This window comes from Rhagoletis pomonella, unplaced genomic scaffold (assembly GCF_013731165.1).
Source record: "Rhagoletis pomonella isolate Grant_MI unplaced genomic scaffold, Rhpom_1.0 Rhpom_scaffold_00005, whole genome shotgun sequence".
Lineage (NCBI taxonomy): Eukaryota > Metazoa > Arthropoda > Insecta > Diptera > Tephritidae > Rhagoletis > Rhagoletis pomonella.
Window position 1 is genome coordinate 78,066,253 of NW_023458559.1, and position 20,716 is coordinate 78,086,968.

At 38.2% G+C, this 20,716-nt stretch overlaps 1 protein-coding gene and 1 long non-coding RNA gene across 7 annotated transcripts in view; both read left to right on the forward strand.

Moving 5' to 3' along the window:
• LOC118739646 overlaps positions 1–11,539 on the forward strand; it is a 13,943-nt gene extending 2,404 nt beyond the window's left edge. The window contains exon 2 of the long non-coding RNA XR_004993039.1: positions 11,397–11,539. This is a non-coding gene — a long non-coding RNA (uncharacterized LOC118739646). The remainder of the gene's footprint in view (positions 1–11,396) is intronic.
• LOC118739644 overlaps positions 1–20,716 on the forward strand; it is a 260,844-nt gene that overhangs the window by 197,727 nt on the left and 42,401 nt on the right. For 4 of the 6 annotated variants that reach the window (XM_036471088.1, XM_036471090.1, XM_036471089.1 and 1 more), the window contains one exon: positions 20,337–20,467. In XM_036471088.1, coding sequence (XP_036326981.1) covers positions 20,337–20,467 — 131 coding nt within the window. Of the gene's footprint in view, positions 1–11,925; positions 12,548–14,579; positions 16,089–20,336; positions 20,468–20,716 lie in introns of those variants that run through there. The other 2 variants (XM_036471087.1, XM_036471093.1) reach the window with 1 other exon arrangement.

Here is a 20,716-nt window from a genome sequence, read left to right on the forward strand (position 1 = left end):
TGTTTCCAAACACAAAGCAATTACATAAAAACGGAAAGCAAAATGCATTGCAAAACTACTCGACTTCTCCGCTACACTTGACACTGCTTCAATATTTATCGCTGTTATGTGGCTCCATGGATCCCTCAATTGTGTTTTCCAATGCACAAACTTACATACATATGTACGTAGTATGTATTTGTACACATAGGTATACACTTGGACGCATAGATATACCTACATAGCTAGATCCTGTGCATTTGCTTCCGAGTTTGGATTTGCATTTCTTTCAATATACATATATCTACATTAGGGCGGGTCAATTTTTTTACTATGCGCATATAGCATTTGTGTAACTCCAAAGAAATTTGCCTAAAAAACCATGGGTCTAAAATAAATTTTGAGTTTGCCAAATTGCGAAAATAGGTTTCAAAGAAAATGTGAAAATTTTCATTGTTGCACCCTCTGGTGGAAGTTTTAGGAAAAATATTCGTGCAGAATTGGATTCCTCATACCAAAAAACCTCTTGAAGCATGTTTTTTCTTTTAATTTAAGCACTTATTTACAACACTACAGCAAAATGCTAAGACACCTGTTTTCGCAATTTGGCAAACTCCAAATAGATTTTGGATCCATGGTTTCTTCGGCAAATTTGCTTAGAATTACACGGAGAATCCTTCTGTGCTAAATATATACGCATATTCGAAAAAATCTCCCATACAAATTGACCCGCTCTAATGTATATATATATGCATACAGCGTACCACAAAAGTCTGCGTACAGAGAATTTTTTACAATTTATGCAAAGTTTTTTACTTTTGTTTCCTTTCGCTAATTTTTTATAAAAACATAGTTCGCGCTACAACAAAAAAAAACATAAAAATAAAATTTCTTCACTTTGTGCAAAACTCAGGAGGATTAAATAAATTTTTCAACTTTCAACTTCAGAATGTTTAGAAAAATTTTGATTATGTCATGCACTTTCTTCCATATAAAAAAAAAATTTCTAATATAAGTACTAAGTATGGAAGAAATTGTGTGGCGCCGTCACAAAAAAAAAATTATCAAAAATTAGCGGGAGTTTTTAGAAACTTTAAACTTGCACTTAAACACTAAAGTTAAATATACAACAAAGCAGCATAATTAATTAAAAAAAAGGTATTAAGGTGAAAGCTTTTATGCAAATTTATTTAATTTTCCTGAGTTTCGCAAAAAAATTTATGGTGTTTTTTATGTATTTTGTTGTAGTATAGCCCATATTTTTTACAAAAAATTTACGAGAAGAAATAAAAATAAAAAAATGTTGCATACATTGCGAAAAACTCCCTCTACATATATTTTTGTCGCACACTGTATTTCCTTCGTTTTTATATTTGTTTGTTTTAATTCGTATTGCTTATATTTTCCAATATTCCTATGTGGGTTAACTAGCGAATATGAGAATGATAAATGCGCCAGCGAAAAGGAATATCTAGCGGCCATAAACATACTTTCATCTGCATCTAACGACCACTTTTGTAACCTAACCGCCTTGCTTGGTTTTGAATATTGTTCGAGTTCTCTGACAAAAAGTGTTTGTTGGTTTTTGTGTGTGTTCTTACATACATACATATGTATATATGTGAATTTTTGCAAGTGTGTAGATCTTTAGGAAGTGTCAATATTTGTCAGTCTATTTGCATTAACAACGTCACTTTTCATTTATTCTATATGAAAGAATGGTCTATTACCACACACTTTCCAAAAAGCATATATATTTACAAACAGTGACTCAAACAAATAACCACCTATTGATTTTTTTTTAATATTCGTAATGGCTTTCGGGCTTCATTTTTTTTCTATAAAAATACCGTCCAGGCTTTAACCAAAAACATATAAATCACAGTTTCAAACTTAATACAAAATTTAGGAAAATTCAGCAAATGTTCATCAAAATTTCAACTTTTTTTTTTTGAATATTTAGAAAATTTTTGGGTATGCCGTTTTATAGCCCACAATTTACATTGTGAGACTGTTTTTGCGGTTTGTTTTACAATAGGTGGCGTTGATCTTTTGAAATTTTATTGCTACGCTCTCCCGCATTTTATTTCACAAGAAGTTCATACTTGTATAGAAAAAAGTGCAAAAATACATCCCCAAAAAAAAATATCAAAAACCAACGGTATTTTTTAGCCGGTTGAAACTTGCACTTCCTTAAACTAAAATTTTATGGGCTATAAAACTTCACTGTTGAATTTCCTAAATTTTGTATAAAGTTTGAAACTGTGACTTATAGCTGTTTGGTTAAAGCTGGACGGTATTTTTTATAAAAAATAACAAAAAAAATTTTGCTCGAAAAATATTACGAATACACATTAAAAAAAAACAACACGTAGTCATTTGTTTAAGTCGCTGTATATGAAACACGGCAATAGAAACAGGAAAATCCGTTTTTCTTAGATGTACAGTGCACTGACCATAAATAAATGCCAATATAATAGTTTTTGAGTTACTGACAACTATTTCCATGGCAAATCTTACAAAAATCAAAATGGCGAATTCGACGCAGCCTACATGTTTTCATGGAATGTAATAATTTCAAATTGTATGGTTTTTTTACGTCGCTGATTGAAAATTGCCGGTTCATTTGTTTATTTAATTTATTTTACTTCATTTCAAAAAAACCTTAGTAGAATAATTGCCATGAACTATAAGGCATATGCCCGGCTGCACCGACCAATTTTAAAATTTTCAGCCTGTTAGAATTTAAAATGACAAATTTTCCAAACAAAATTGTGGCAAGGGCAGCGCTCGTCCTTCTAATGTTGTTTTATAAAGCCTTGATACGAATCGGTGCAATTCGTTTATAGTCAATACACAATCACAACTCGCTCACCCAATTTCCGCGACTTCTCGTTGGACGGCATTTCCTGGATTGCAGTGCTGTCGGCCTTGTATTTTACGAGGATATCCATCAATTGGCTAGAGGCACCTTCCTTATAGAGAGGCCGGACTCCGGACGTTCCTTTAATCATGATCCTTATTTCATACCTTATTAAAACCAAATTTCATCAACTTCAGATGGATGATTTCTTATTTATTGCTTTTGGGAAAAATTTATTCTTTTTGCTAACTTGGCTAATCTCTTGCTACTAATTTGGGTAGGCAACGGCAAAAGAGCTTGTATTCATGGATTAAACTTAGTGCTTTGTGAAATCTTCTTCTAAAGCGTAAAAATCGTATTCCATTTTATTTTCATACTTTTCTTTGAGCACAGATGACACGAAATTAATTAAAATTGAATCGCCTCAATATGTTGCCAGTATAAATATAACAACAAAACCAAACTTAAAACGCTGTGAAGGCGATAAAGTAAGCCTATTACATCAAAAGACGATAGGTCCTAAAGAAAACCATCAACAAAACAGTATAAACAACAACAAGATTCATACATACTTACATACATACATACATACATACATAAGTAAGTAATAACTATACCTGGTAAAAGGGATGGTGCATATTCCGCCATAAAAAAACAGCTAAGGCAAAGTAGATGCTAAACCAAAAGAAACATTGACATTAAAACAAAGTGGCAGGTAACGACAGCTGCAACAACAATAACAGTGTCATGATGACAAGAACAAAACAACAAAAATGCTTTTAAACCGCCACAGCTGGCAATTAAAGATATCGCTAAGATAAGCTAAGCAAATGTGGCACCGTGGGGAAGCGGGTATGAACAGTAAGCAACATAAACGGCTGTCTTCGCTCGCTCATTGTTTATGTGTGGGTGGTAATATTTTGACTGCTGGCACATCGCTAATGAGGAGTAATTAAAAATATATTCCAACTCATTTCCGCAAAATTTTGTTGATTTACGGGGTAGTTCAAGGGAAATGGGTGCCCAGTGAAGTATGTAAGGGGGTGCGAAGGTGCAACGCACCATATCGCACGTCCGCTGGAAATCGCATTAAAAGCAGCCAACCTACAGTATACACGGCAGACGTAAATACCACAAAATTACACACAGTCCAATGAGTACACAACTGGGTTTCGATGAATACATCAACAAAAATTAGGCAACAACAAAGTTGAAAACAAACCTGACCCACACCTTTAACACAATTTGCACCTCCACAACTCTGTATAACTTATTTACGCGCATATAAGTATATACAACAAAGGTACTAAATATCCTTATTTGACTGTATGTTTAATTGGACCTGCGTGTAGGCGCACATTTACGTACGTAATACTACCAGAATTTACATAAACATATTTGCATATGCACTCATATTCGTTTACATAATCAGCAACTGTGTGAGTTCGTCAAAACTCGAAATTTTCATTAGAAATCTGCACAGTTTGGGTTGCATTTTAATTGGACCCAGTTCGTTACGTGAATGTGCCCGCTTTGATTTATGTTAGGTGGACGTTGAAAAGTTTGGTCCACCTGTGCGGTGGGTAATTTATTAGTATTGACACAAAACCAGTTTGCGTGTACATACATATGAATGTATTCAACGAAAATAAATTTGTTTTCGGATATGCGGAAAACATTGAGCAATTTCAGTATAGAGCTTTCAAAGGAAATAGAGAGCAGGTGACCACTAAAGCAGTATGTTTTAAATTTCCACCTAGAACCACAAATGAATAAGAAGTAAGTATTTGTTAAGACATCGGCGGCATTAAACAAATTCGTTTGAAGCCAGCGACATTCCTGACTCCATCGATCATTTCTCCCTTGAGGACTAGACATAAATCAGGTTGTAGGAAACTCAGTAAGTTCGTCGACAATTTTACAGTGACCGGTATGTGGATGCGTCCATTTTCTTGGTCGCGCTAAACCTAATGGCAATGTTACATGCCATCCATCGGAAGAAATGTTAGTAACGCGTTGAGCGTTTTGGGGGCTGTTGCCTTCATGGCTCCTGTTATTAGTAGAGAAGCCAGTCATTGAGCTTTGTCGATTTTCTAAGCATTTACCTTTTTTATTGAGAGTATCCCACGAAACTGCTACGCCGTAGAAAATAATTGGTCTTACCACCGCGCTGTACATCTATATTAGAATTTTGGGTTCTAGACCCCAGTTTTTACCAATAGCCCTGGTGCAGCAGTATACTATGGTAGTGGTTTTGCGAACACTTTCATCGACGCTAAGTCCCCATTCCAATTTTCTATCCAGACTTAGACCTTGATATTTAACCCGATCAGTTCTCTGCAGTGTAGCATCATTTAAAGTGACATTTCCGAGAGATAAACAGCTGTGTTTCCTGCTAAATAGCACCAATTCTAATTTTGTGGAATTTACTCTCATATCACGCTTGCAGCACCATCGTGAGAGTTTATTTAAAAGGTCTTGCTTGAGATTATACAGGGTTACTTGTTTTCTTGTAGGCGTAATGGCAATATTATCGGCGTAGGCTACCACTCTGCCACCGCTTCGCTTTAGCAACAAAGTTAATTAACTTTTTCTTCACGCATTCATATGTATGTAGGTGTATACACATAATCAAGACTTGCAATGCATCACTAGCACAAAAAATAGAAAAAATATATATAAATGTATTTACCAAAAAAAAAACTCTGAAAACAATGGCAAATAAATTCCCTTAGTCATCGCCAAATTTCAGTTTACCTAAGCTGCACTACCTAAACAGCCTTTTACACAAAATTTGAGGTAACAAACAGGAAAGGTAATCGGCAAGTCGGCAGTTTGTAGCGCAACAATTATGACCGGCATAAATACAATGAAACACTGCCCGCCCACCCGAAACCGTTAAGGTCCGGAACTTATACACGGAAAAAGGGTTGCAAATAACGAAACCATTCAAAATAATTTCACATAGCGTCTGTGTGGAAGCGGAGGCAGGCAGATACGCTTTTGCTACGGTGCTGATTGTGGTGCAGACAAGTGCCGCCGCTGGGTGGGTTTGTTGTGCCGAATTAATGATTGTCGCGTATACATTGTATGGACAGCCACAAAAAAGGGGTAACGAGGCGAATGAAATTGCGATGCGAAACCCCAAATTTCGGGCTGCCACAATTTTGATTACGTGCAATATTCGTACGAGCGTGGCTTTTATTTCACTTTTGGTGGTGACTGGAGAGGCAAAGAACGGAGGGCGGTGGAAAGTTGTCCCACGTTCGCTGATCGGGAAGAGGTTCAGGTACAAATCATGCGCTTATTCGAGCGTTGCATTATTTTTTCTTTCATTTATTTTATTATTTTGAACCATATTTCTGAATATTTTTTTCGTCTGCTTTTTTCGCTTTCGTTCAATTTGCGATCGCTTTATTGCAATCTACAGTGGGAAAAGTAGTTAGGACATATGTACATACATACATATGTATGTATATAAATATTTTGTGCGCGCGGCAATCAATGAATAACTGGCTATTTCGGCAAATGACTGAAACAGAGTAAAATACAATATACAAATTTTAATTTTTCCTGCTGCTTCCACTTTGCGCTTTGTACCTTATTGTGGTTAATGTTTTTCAGTTCTTTCACCAGGTTCAAAAAAATTTAAAAATTTACGTGGTATATATTTTTTTAAATTTTTTCATCTTCATCAGCTTTCGTTTACCATACATCTCTTAAGAACGCTTTCCGCCAATTTTCTTTCCAGCTCACGTCATACCCGGTGGAATTTTTGTTGCTCTACAAATTCCCAAGTAAAATTTTAATGTCATGCGATTTAATGCACAATTTCGCATGCTCCAATGGGTCCACTTCGATTATCGTCGCACACCGCTTGCGGTACCTAATATCATAAAACTAATGTACCTATATTCAGTTTTTTTTTATTTAGAAACATGAATACATAATATGAATGTACTTAAATACCTATGAACATAAGTATGTTATACTCCGCTTCACTTGCACAGCCACACTTTGTTCGAGCTAAGTAATATCTTCACTTATTTATAGGCACCGGAGGAGCTGAATTTTAATCTAATTTTAAAGAAAATTTGTGAAAAATAAAAAGCAACTTTTTATATAATTTTTTATGCTGCATTTTATAAAACAAGGTGGGTGCTCTGTCTGGTTATCGGATTATGCCGTTATATTTTTCTTCAGTGTCTCCGAATAAAACGTCCGCACTGCGGGAAATGTCCATCTGCAAAATTATGAATTTACTGATGGCGACCGCATCCTAGGTGCGCAAAATCATTTAGTAAGACCAAATTTAGATTTTTTCAGCTATGATTGACCTGCATTGAAATAATATTCATTTTCTAAGAAGCATAGGTGTTCATATATATTCTTTTACTTCTTAAAGGCATGAAAAAATACCCAAATTGTGTGGTAACATCCTTTGCCTTGAATACCATTACATATTTTGTCACTCACATACAAATTGTGCCAGAAAACAAATAACCTCAAAGCACTAATAAAAAATTGTTAGTTTACAGAGTGTTTGAAAAAAACAACACAATTTGGCCAAGAGCATTAAATTGAGCAAAATTTATGCATGCATATGTATGTACATTAGGGTGGTCAAAAAAAAGTAAAGTCGGTATTATAATGCTCTCACCCTCTAGGATTGTTCTATATCGAAAAACAAACATACTCAGGTATTATGTATAAGGGAAAATATTAATTTTTCGTAGAAATGGTTTAGAATTCTTTAAAATCAATATTTTTCAATCGAAAAACTCTGTTTTAATACTTATTGTTTATTTAACCATTTCCTAATATCAACTATGTTTATAGGTCCCCCCAAACCCCATAAAGTGCTATGGAGGCACAATTTGGTACTATTTCCAGAAGTCTTCTGAAGAGAAACAGAGTTTTCCGATCGAAAAATATTGATTTTCAAGAATTCTATACCATTTTCGCAAAAAACTTTTTTTTCCCCTATAGAATACATGGACATCTTCCAGCGACCTTTAACTATTTTTCGATTTCAAAAAAAAACCCTAGGTGTGAGAGCATTCAGAATCCGACTTTACTTTTTCACGCGCTTTTTTGCACCACCCTAATGTGCATTGTACATACATTGTATGTATTTATGTATGTGTACATTCATGGTATTGTCCGTCAGTTTTGTTTACAGTTTTATTGTTGACAAATTGCCATTTTATGGCTGTTCAGTTGAATGACTAAATATTTTACAAAAACAACAATACAAAGAGCAACATATTGTGACAAAAAAAATGTGGTACTTTTTCCATTGCAACTTTTTTTTGGGCCTACTCGGCACAACCGGACAATAGTAAATTAGTTTTTTCATGGCTCTCTTCTTGCATGCCAGACATTTGTTTGAGCCGTAAAAATGCCTTGTAGCCAATGACCACCACACTTTGAAGTGATTTAGTATACGGATAAGTAACTCCTGGTAGGGTTACTGGGCAGTAAGCTAAGCACTGGCTGGCAACTGTACGATCCCAACTACTCCACATTGCCTGTCGCTGCCTCCTCCAACTGAGCAGTTATGGTTTTTATTTGGATTAGATACTCGTATTGTATTACAGTTAGAGAATAACATATGTCAGACATGAATAAATTCATAAACCCTTGCTTGGCTTTTGTGCACGTGTCCTTTACTGCATTTGCATGTGGTAAAATTCTTATTACAGCCTAATATTCGTACTGTGCCCATGGGCTGCATGTGTTACAAGTGTTTCCAGGCAATTTTGTTGCAGTCGATTCACAGCTTTCAAATACTCAAATCTCTACTCCGTTGAGTATTGCTAGTTACAAGCAATCGTATTTTGTGTACATATGTGTAGCCATTATGTGGTTAACCCAAGTATGAGCCTGTTATCCTGGCTGAGTGCCAAAAAGTAGCTTAGTTCTAAATTTTTGTAATCTCTTCTTTTTATTTAAAACCATGATTCAGCATTCAGACTTTATTCAAATTATTGCAAATAAAACCGACAAACGGATGTCGTAGGAAATATGTGCAAAAAATAGGACAAAAAGAAATGTTGAAGGATGACAAAATCTAACGGCTTCGAATTTACTGCAAAGTCAATGACTTCATTCTTTTTGTTTTCGATACTTACATATGTATTTACTACGTTTTAGAAAGAAATGGAGATGAAAGAAAAAAAGGGTTTCCGTTTTTTGGGTAGAGTTTTCGAATTGGCGTGCATTGATATGTACATAGGTACATAATTATACATATCTAATAAAAATACAGTACAACAAAAAATACCATCGTTGACGAGCTAAGATAAAAAATTAATAGCCTTGATCAAATGCACGAAAAAAGGATATGCCATAAATTAAGGGAATGAATAGTTTTATAAGTACATGTACACATAAATCAGCAGCAAATACATGCATAGTACATAGATACTAATGTGATTGTCTATCCTGTATTAGGTAACAAGGTACTTCTATAGCGGTTGTTATTTAACAATTTCCCAATTTAAGTTGTCTTGAAACGTCTTTTAATATTTTTGATAGAACTTTGGATAGGTTCATCTGGCCGGCGTTGAGCCGCAAATAGACCTGTGGATCGCAAGCGTTGCTGGTTAGAGCCCAGTTTTACGCGTTAAAGTAGACATCACAAGGATGTTAACGCATTTTGCGAATTTCAGTAGAAATTTCAGTCCTACTTTTGAGATGTCCTCTAACTTCTCGAATTTGTAGGCCCTCAAGCATTTTAGTCGTGTTTTTGACAGTGCAGGACATCGGCAGAGAAGATGTTCCAAGGTTTACCTGGTCTCCCGCTCCTGTCCACATTGGTGATACCCATTTTTTGTGCATGAGCAGCCACCGGAAAATGTTCCGTAAGCAATCCGGTAACAATTCGGCAATCGTAACAAGAAGGGAGCATAGTTGATTCCGCCGTTTTCGCACATAATTTTTGCAGATTTTCAGGTGGTTAACTCATTTCATCTAGCCCTGAACAAATGTTGAAGTGGTCTACGAATGTAGTTTGTCTGTTCGAGAGTCAGGCCGGTGGCTTTCTTGATAGTCTCATCTGCTATTTTATTACCCTCTATCCCCTTGTAGCCGGGTACCCAATAGATGTTCGGCTAGCCTGTCAATGGCTCCCCGGCTGCGAGAGACCTTTTTGGATGAAATACTATATGAGGTAACTGCCTTAGTTGCCACCTTGCTGACTATATATAGGTTGCCTTTTGAGTTGATTATCATTTCGGTTTAGGCTAGATCTGCTGCTATCCTCAGTACGAAAATCTCTTCCTGAAATATGCTGCAATGGTCAGGTAATCTTACTGGCCGCCTGACGTTCAATTCCCGGCAGTAAATCCCGGCACCCACTCCCGTTACCATTTTAGAGCCGTCCGTGAAAATGTTTAGAGACCTACGGCTAGGTTTCATTTCCTTGCGCCAACCCTCCTCCTCCGAAAACGTTGTACGAAAGCTTCGTTCCCACTTAAAGCTATGTGCCATGTAGTCCGTGCTTGCCGCCCCAATTGAGCTGTGCCCAAATATTCTGAAATTGAATTCTACTATGGTGAATCTACCAGCCGTTCATTGGAATCTAAGCGCTCCCGCGATGCACAGTGCCGCGGCATTGTGACATATCAGTTAGAAGAACATCTCTCGCAGAGTCAAAGTTCTGCGTGAAAGTCTTGAGGGTCCAGTATACGCTTGAAGTGGACCTCAGAAAATAATATTCTAGATGTGAACATTTTGCAGCCCTCGTTTAACTCAAAAAGTCAAAAGTACAAATGTCGTTCATCCTACCGAACCACTGCAGGAAGCGCCTTATTCTGATCGGAGGAGAAATCTGCTTAGGTATGGGTCTACTGACCAGTCTCATCACTCCAGGGAGGTATCCTGGAGTGCCGTTCAATGATTTCTGCAGGAGCTGCAGAGATGAGAAGGATCCTGAATCAGTAAGACACCCACTTTGTGAACGTCCCCTACTGGGGAGTAGTATACTGAGGTTCAACGGAAATATAAAGTGTAGTACGACCCATCCGCACTTGGGATGAACAACTGCCATACATAAATTCGTACACAAAGAGGCAATTGGTGATGTTTTTGTGGTCTAGGCAAAAACCCAAAATTAAATGTTTTACGCGGTCCTTGGTTCAGAAAAAATCCAAAATTAATTGAAAATATGTTTATCTTGAGTTTTATCTTCCACAAAAGGGTTATCAAGACTAAAAATAATCGCCTTGAGAGGAAGTAGCCAGCAAATATATCTTGCTCTTGGTTGATCACAAAAGTTTATGTTTCCTGAGAAAAATCCATCCTCTTCTATAATTCTGTGAAGTTGCACTCAGGTCATAAGTATTTTCCTTTCTCTATATTTACATACACAATGCATACATTCATATATTAAGTGCGGGTATTTTTTCATTTCTCTACATTGCAAAGAAAGAAAATCTCAAGCACTTAGCCAATAAGTAATCTGCTTATATCCGCTAATAAATTACAAATCAACTTATAAGCTTGCCATTTGGTATTTATACGTCTTCTTTGTTTCATTCATTTCTTTCAGCAAACAACTATAGAAAAAGGACGACGAGGGAGATTGAAAGCGCAACCGAAAAGAAGTTCAACAAAACTGGAGCAGTTCATAGTTTTGGTTATTTACAAATCTTGTTGATTTGTTGATTTCGAGAAAAGTTGTATCATTAGCAAATCAGGGCAGGAGCCGAAAAGACGACAACCGCAACGCCAAAGGAAGTGAACAAATACACATAAACAGAAAAGCGAAGCCACTAAGAAATTGGGAAAGGGACGGAAGTGGTGGAATTTTGGAACGAAAAGTTTGCGCAGCAACAAAAAATGACCAGCAGAAGTTACGAGGAATAATGACATCAAGAATGGTAGGTTTAGTAGCAGAGGAAAATTCAATTGTGTTGTAGTTGGTACTAGCAGCGAAATCGAATCATCAGAGTAAACACTGGGGCCATAATATCAAGACAAGTACGAGGACAAACCCGCCAGCAACAGCAATAAAAAAGAGGCGCACGCCAGCATAATCTTAGTAGGAAATAAACCAAGAAAACTAACAACATCAACATCAACATCAATGTTGTATAGTAGCCAGACGTAGAAGTGCCGAAAGATGGACAACGGCAAAGATCAAAGCATTAAACAGCCAAAGAAGTTAAAAAGTTGAAGGATAAGTAAAAGAACCTAAGAAGAAGGCTAAGAGTAATCACAAGAAGTAAGAAGCCAGAAGCATCGCTGTAGTCTCACCATCCGCGAAAACATCTGCAACACAGCCCAAGTCAAAAGACTTGTGCAACACTAGAGCAGCAGCAGCAGCGGCGGTGTCGGCGTTGTCGGCGTTGGCAGCTGTGGCGCCAATACAGCACAGGATAATGTGCGCGCTGACTGTCAAGCCGCATAAGCAATGCCACAAATGGACGGAGGAGCAATGTGATGACAGCAGAAACAGCAATATCAACAACAACTACAACAATATCAATGCCTGTGACGAGGAAAATGTTCAACAGCAAATTCAGGAACCAAACCAACAATTGCAGCAAACACTCGTGCTTGAATCAATGTTGGGAAGACAACACCAACGGAAACAGCGTGACAAAAGGCAATGGCAGTCAACGTGCAGCACGCGCCGTCGAGCAGGAATCAAGTGGAAAATTATAATATCAACAATAATTTTGCTATTATGCCGCATAAGTGAGTACAATACATACAAATTAAGCGAATGAATGGCAAAGTCACTTACATATGTATACATATATACCTATGTACGTACACACTACACACTATATCCACAGAAATAAATGAAAAAATAAATAAAGCAATTGCATCTGCGAGGAATGCAGTAATAACACAGCAGCAGCATTAAACACAATACGTTGCATGTAATTGTACACTTAATAGGAGCACTTGAGTATAAAAACAATGTACATATTTATGTACTTACAAAAATATCCTTAATTCTTTCGAGTAGATCTGTATAGATGTTGTACGCTGAGCACTGCACAAAGGACCAACATACATACTACATACGACTTTGTTTGTGAAATACATATGTACATAAGGTGCATTTTTTTGTAAGCGAGTGACAAAAGAACGCTCAACTCGGATAACATTTCGCTTTAGCTATTTAAGCAACCCTTTTTGGTAGCTGGCAAGAAACATGTAATTAGTTTAACGGGATTTAGATACAAAAACCAATTTAAATGAGTAATTATGCGAGGTATTTGCGTAATATGTATACTTTTTTAAAATATAAGTCACGCACATAAGGAAACAATAATTTCCCTCTCCACTTTCCCATTAACAATTCACAATGGAGCGAATTCACAATGGAGCAGTTTTTTCCCTTAACAACACTACCCTTTGAGGTCGCTTTTTTTTTAACCGACCTGGCTGAACTCGGATAAATAGCCGAGTTTGTGTTGCTTCTTTGCGTGTATTTCATCATTTGAGCGAGTATTCTTTTGCAGCTCGGTTGCAAAAGAATGCACCTTTAGTAAGTATGTGGCCAAAAGGAAGTGTGTAAGGAAAAGAAAACATAATTGGTTGATGCAAATATCCACATAATACAGATCAGCCAAAGAAATGAAGAAATATAAAACATATTTTTACCAGGGCCGGGCAGTGGGAGGGGAAACGCTTGACATGCATCACCTATTCCCCTACCATGCAGCTATAGCAGAAGTCGTGCGCGTGGTAGCCCATCCGCTTAACGCGTATTCTCATTAAGCAGTGCCGAGAAATAATACAGCACTGATAATGGGACGATCAATTAAGATTAGATCTTTTCTCGTTGTTGCATATCCAGGTTTGCTTAGTAACCGAAAGAAGGGTTCTCTTGCTTATCTGTCTTCTTTTACGAGCCTGCGATCCGAACAGGTTGGTTTGCACGTTTTAAGCAGCTTCTATAAGCCCTAACCTAACTAACCTGAGTGTTTGTCACCAAATTTTTTTTTCCAAACCTCTAGGAAATTGTCGAGGTCTTTGTAGAAGATTCTCGCTCCGTCTAGTCATATTTTACTATACCCCCACCCACTTGTTTCCTGCGTGCGCACCTAGTTGAAACTAATTCCGCTTCAGATTTATGAAAACCCATAATTCGTGTATGCTTGCCTACTAATAAAATTTTGCAACAAGATTGCTAACAATTTTTCATCTAGAAAATGCCGGTCACGTCGCATCACTCGCCAAGAGCTTACTTACCTGTAGTCCAAAGTACGTACCTAAGTTATCCTTGGAAATTGCCTGAATACTCTGTTAGCGAAGTACAATTACTCATAATGCTCTCTGCGTGCTCTTGTAGTTGTAAAATATACATACATATGTACATATGTACGTATGATAAATGCATACATTCGCTGAAGCACATTCACACATACACATTTAGATAAAAATATACACAAATAGACTCCTAGTCTAAAACACATATTTACGAACAAATAACAAAAAAATTACCAGAACAAAATGTAAAACAGCAATAAAAGCCAAACGAAAGAGAAATAAATAAATGGACATAACTGTAAAGCCAAATAAATTACAGCAATTTATAATTTTTCCAGCTTTCCTTTTCACATTTCGCCCACAGCTTTTGTACGAAATCTCTTTCATATTCTACCTCTTATTTTCTCTGTTTTGTTCTACTTCTTTCATGCTGCTTGGCTTTTTTCCATTATGCTTATCTGTGGCTGGAAATATTTTGCATTGTCTGCATTGTCGCCAACAAAAGGTCACGTGCTCGCCATTCGAAAGGGTCGTCTCATGTCCCCAAGCTCATTCACTGCCTTAAGCGGAGATCTTCATGTGCAGATACAATTCAGCGGTGAAGATGTGGCGGCTGCCGTTGCACTGGGTAATGGTGTTGTGGGCGTGATAGGAGATGGGACTGATGGCGGCCATGAAGTGCCGGCTGATGGAGCAAACGTGGAAAGCACGTCGACAGGAACAACAACGGGCCGAACGACAACGACTACAGCACGCACGCTGAATCCATTAGATGGGATGAGTTTTCGTCAAGTGGGTGGTGGCATTGGTGGTCTGGGTGCTGTGGAGAATACCATTACAAGCACTTTGGTAATTAGTAAAATCATTGATGATTTTGCGGATACTATGGAGACGACCACCAGGAATGATACAGCCACATATGCGTCATCCATGGAGAGTGCACAGTTCAATGGCAGCTTAACGAGCATATCGAGTGCGGAAGTAACAACGCCATCAGCGTCTAATGACACCCACAATCAGCTTGCTGCAACGAGGGTGTTGCACCGCAAGCGTAAAGAAATTGTTCAGAATATTCCTGTCTTCCCCGATCCGCGAAACAATGTCACACAAATATCCGTGCCCTGTCAGACATTCACACGCGGTGGTCTCTACGAAATGCAGGTTGTCACCAACTTAAAATCAACCGCGACCGTGTCTAACGTCAATAGCAGTGCTCATGAACCGCTACCCACGATGACCACGACTACGTTGATGCCCGTCGTCGATGAGCGCTTGCGTCAAACACTCGACGTCCGATGGCCCAGCGCTGACATGCAAGTGGAGCCGACACGCTTGCGCACCTACCCCGAGCAGCCGGTTGAGGTGACGTTGCGCTTTCCGGAGGTGAATTGTGAGCGCGCATGGCATGAGAGCAACTCACTGGATTTGCCGCAATTTTGGCTGGAGCTTATCTACTGCGGCAAGCAGCGTAACTGCAATGAAGTGTTGCCACAAAACATCAGCAAATCGAGTATCTTGTATATGGAACAAGTGCGTGGCTATCCCAAGCATAAAGTCGTGCATCTGGGCTGCGAACTTTTTGGTTTGGCCGGTAATTACGCAGTGCAGTTGCGACCGATGGTGCCGGCGCCGAATGTGCCCATTACGCGTCGCTTTCTCAGCGTTGACTGGAGTGATAAGTTTGTTTTTAATGTTTACGCGCGTAGCATTTTCCCCTGCGACCCACATACGGGTATTGGTGTGCTATATGAATATCCGTCTTGCATACTCGAGCAGGGCGATCGGGTGCGCGTTTTTGCAAAATTGCGCGCGGATGTGGCGTCACTTAAGCCGCCTACAACATTGCACTATGTGGCTGAACAACGCGTGGTGAAGAGTCATCATTCGCTCTACTTTAGCTGTGAGCTTTTCACTGAGAAATTTGTGGAGTACTGCTTCGTCTATGTAAGCCAGGCTATTTCCGGGGCAGTAGCTGATGTACGGATGGACTGCGTGCCGACATTGCCAGTTAGCGGTAAGTACAACCTTACTCAATCAGACAAAATCTATAGTTAATTATGTAGAAAGTAAAGTTGGGCTTCTGCGTAAAACTGTCGCGCTAAGTACGTAAAACTTAGAAAATACAGGCAACTTATTTGAAAGATTTGTAAACTTTTGTTTGTCGAAACTAATAGGCCAGACGCTGAAGAAAAAAAATAAAAATAATTGTGGAAAACCTGTCCAAAACTGTAGAAACATCCATTTAAAAATCATCCATGTTTGTTTCTTACAGCGACCCTTGTTGGTTCTTAAAGACCTCAAGTGTTCATCTCTCAACACATCGCATACATACTATATGCCACGAGAACTGACCAGTCAGTAGTCCCACAAGTTTTGTGCAATCCCATATGTTCAATGAAAGAAAATACCTAGCAACAACCACTAGCTTTTGCGGGGCGAAATATTCATCCAGTATCTGCCTGTGACTTTGATAGCCAAAGATGGGACTATAACTGGTTGTGGACCAAGGAATACCTGGTTTAAACCTTCTCCTGCCAAATGGTCAACTGTCCACCAAGTATCTACTCCTGAATAACCTGGCACCCAGAGTAAAACCAGTTCGTTATGTTTTGCAACATAATATGGTCTAGACATGCACTGTTGTAATTGTTTGGAAACAGTGACAGGGCTGGCCAATCCCTTGAGTGCAGCTTGCCTCTCAATATGTAAAGACCTATCTGCGTAATTTCCACAACGTAGTCCACAATGTAGCCTATGGTCTTGAGGATTGCAAATAGCCAAAAAGAAAGTAAATATTGTAACCGGTAGTCTCCTGATTCCGATTTTTCGTTACTTTTCGAACCATCAGAGCAGGTTCTACAATGTGTAATCCCGTCCTCAATATTGCGGTGGAGATAGCACTCAGCCTCACGGAACTCAACATTGCAGTACCTCTTCAGCAAAGCAACGGTGGCGTGCTGTCCTGTGGCAATTTCCGCAGAAGCGCATGCTTATTTTGGTGAGGCGATGTTTAGTCCCCCCATCTAAAAAGCCGGAACCATGCTTTCCATCTAATACAACGTTATCGATTTGGTTCTATCTTAAGTCCGCTTTAAGCGCTCATAGAAGAGGTGTTTGGCCACATACTCCTCGCCTTCCATTGGGGCGAAAATGAACCCGAAATTGAAAATTTTCAAAAATAAAAATAAAATCAAGCGAGACTACTCCCAGTAGCGCACCCTTACATGGTAGCTATAGTAGACACCAGAAGGGCCTACGCGGTTCCTTAGATGGCGGTGATGTCAGCCTTAGTCCACCCTGAGAACATCAACCAGCTGGGCTCAGGTAACTTCCCTTTAAGGTTCCGAACCTTGTGCATGTTCTCAAATCACAGTCCTTTAAAGTTTGTCGCGGTCATCATTAAAATAGGGGGTGTCATCCGGGGCTTCGTTTTCCTTTTAATTGGAATTCGATTTTACGTAGCGGTTCCCAAACTAAGCGCACAAAAGATGCTGACTTTATTTTAACAGGTACACGTTTGCATCCACTACCACTTTCTTTTAGCTGCACCTCGTGGTGGGCATACGCTGTAGACTTCAGTAAACCTTTAAACCGAATGAGTCGTAGTTGCCTCGACATAAGCTTAGACTAATCCTGAAATCCTGAAATTGGCAACTGTAAAATCAGAGTGTCACGGTCAAGTTCCCTATGTGTGGGAGGTTGCTGCCTGAAATTTGGCGTGGAAAATAACGTCCAAACCTGAATATTTCTTTCAGGGAGTCCGACTCCAGCGCCATCTATACGAACCAGTCTCTTTTGATTGAAATTTTCCCTGTGTACTACATCACAATATCATATCAGAGCATATCATTACATAGCTTACCGCGTAACGGGCCTTATGAATAAAACCCTGTGCACGTTGAAGAGCTTGTTGTATTTAATACTAGAAGATGATCATTAGGGTGGACCGAAAATCCGAAATTTTATATATATGGTTCATTATGTCTTAAAAACAACTTTTATTAGCAAAATAATATTTTGTTTAGTCTTCGTCATTACCAATATAAGTACGTACATAGTAGCGTTTAAATAATAACACTTGAAATTTAATTTTTGAAAAAATTTTATAACAAACAGACCTTTTACTCGATTTGTTCAAAATGTGAACTTCAAATAAATTTAAGTGAAAGGTATGTGAATTTAAGAAAACGCAAAAGCTTAATTTGTATGCATACGGCCTAATGTAATTTTGTTTTCTTTATAATTTTTTTTTATGAGGAATTGAATCTCGTATACTTAGTATATTAGTATTAGTGTAATTAGTAATTTAAGTATTATTTATTTTTCACCCATAAATATTTCGTTAATGTACATAAATACCGGCTTTCTAACGAAAATTGCAAATATTTGAGAAACTATTAATTGCAAATAATTTGATAACACTACCTTTTTGACCGAAATAAAATTTTCTGTAAAATAGGTAACTGATCGTTAGTATTTCACCTTTCAGTATTATATTAATGTACAAAACTAAGAAAACAAAATTTAAACACCTTGAACTTTGATGAACTAGGGCGAGCCTAAAATATTGACCGTAAATTTTTATCTTAAGCACAGATTTTTTGAAGCATACTGAAACATATTTTTTGCTTTTAATAAACAATAACACACAATAATTAAACAATAAAAATTCAATAAAATTGGATTTCCTGCCCACCCTAATGCTCAGGCATAGAGCATGATCTGGTCTTTCAAAGATTCAGCAACATTTTGAACATCCTCTAGCACGTGCTCAGGTTTTCATTCATGCGGCCCAATGGGATATCATGGTTTTATATGCAGATTTTCAGAGAGAGTGAAGATTCGATAGTTAAAAGCTGAATTAAACAGTCAAGTTTGCACAAAGGGAAATATAAAAACGGCCGTTTTGAAACGTTGAAATGCAGCCATCATTTTATGTAGAAAAAATGCTTTCAGTCTTCATCAATTGACATTCTAGTGCCAGTTAGAGTCATAGTAATTTAAGCTAAATTACTTAATACTTTTTAGGAAAACAATGCTCCACATTTTGAATCAATCCATATACTTACTTAACTTAAGGCCTAGTACATTAATACGTACATATGTGTAGTACATTCAGTGTCTATGATCACTTTGTACTGAAAATTGTATAACGACCTCGACTTGAATGACATTAGATCACATTTGAATAAACCGCTGAACATGTATGTACATACATACATATGAAATGTGTAGGCACTCGCGTTTAATTACGTAATGTGCACTTGCTTATGCATGTATATGCTTGTTGTCAGTTCGTTGGCGCTATGTAATGAAGACCGCAGTAATATTGCATATTTGCTTGGCAACACAAGTACATGAAATTCATAAATGCCAACGAATATGGGTCATAATGGATAGAGTCAAACAATAGGAATCGCTTAAAGAATTGATTCATTGTATATGTACATACATACGAGTGAGTGCATGTCTGCGTGCGAATGCTAGCACATTGTTATATTGCTATCTATTTGACAGCTCGTGAATTCAGGGCATGCACAGAACGCACTAATACGCGCATACGCCTTGAGGGTGCAACGGCATCGGCATCGGCATCGACGATTATATCCTTGCATACACAATCCAGTTGGATATGCCTGTTGCCCCCAGGGGTTGATGGCTTTGTGAAATTCTTGTTGCTGATGTTGCATTATACGCTCTTTATTGTCAAATGTTGTGTAGCAGCCAACTTACAACGCCCACAGCGTAGTATTTGTAGACTCTGGGTCTGTGGTATTATCAATACAACAATGTACATATATTTGCTGTAAACACTTGTCTTCTATATTCTGGAGCGCCAAGCGACTACCCACTAAACATCCTTGCCTGCAATACCAGTCGCATATTCATACATATAAACTATATTTTATATTTATGGGCATCCACTAATCGCCCCAGTTAGATTGGCGTCCCGCGCACTTGACGCCCACGCATCGCCGCATGCTTATCAATAACAACATAAAGTAATAGCAATATCATAAAAAATGAGAAAACTAACCGCATGTGTCATAGTTTCCATTATTAATGCGATTTTTTCTTTCTTTACTTTTTATATCTTTCATCCGTTCGTCGGCTGCTTTGGAATGCGGCGTATTATGATGACGTCTCAATACTTGTGCGCCACTCTACAACATTGCATGGATGGAATGAAATATGGCGGCGTTTGCTTTTGCATCATCGTTGTTGTTGATTCGTCTCAATTTTCCTGCTGTCGATATGACAGACTCCGACACTGGCGGCTGGGGACCGTGGAGCGAATGGACACCATGCTCGACGAATTGTCTAGGTGGCACGCGTAATCGCTATCGGTTTTGTGACTCACCGCCACCGCGATATGGCGCAAAGTTCTGTGAAGTAAGTAAATATATATATATATGTATATATGTAAGTATGTACAATTCAAAGTGTAACTAAACAAGTGTCAAGGATAGCGGAAAACCAAAAGCAAAACATACAGCAGTCAGCCAACCCCAGAATCCCCCCACCAAGCAATCTCTTAAATGACCGTAACTTCCACAGCTTCCGACCAGCTAAAGTTTTTTTTTTTGTTTTGTTCTTTGCATCCTATCGCTGGACCAACGCATCGTTAGACCACTTTGTCGC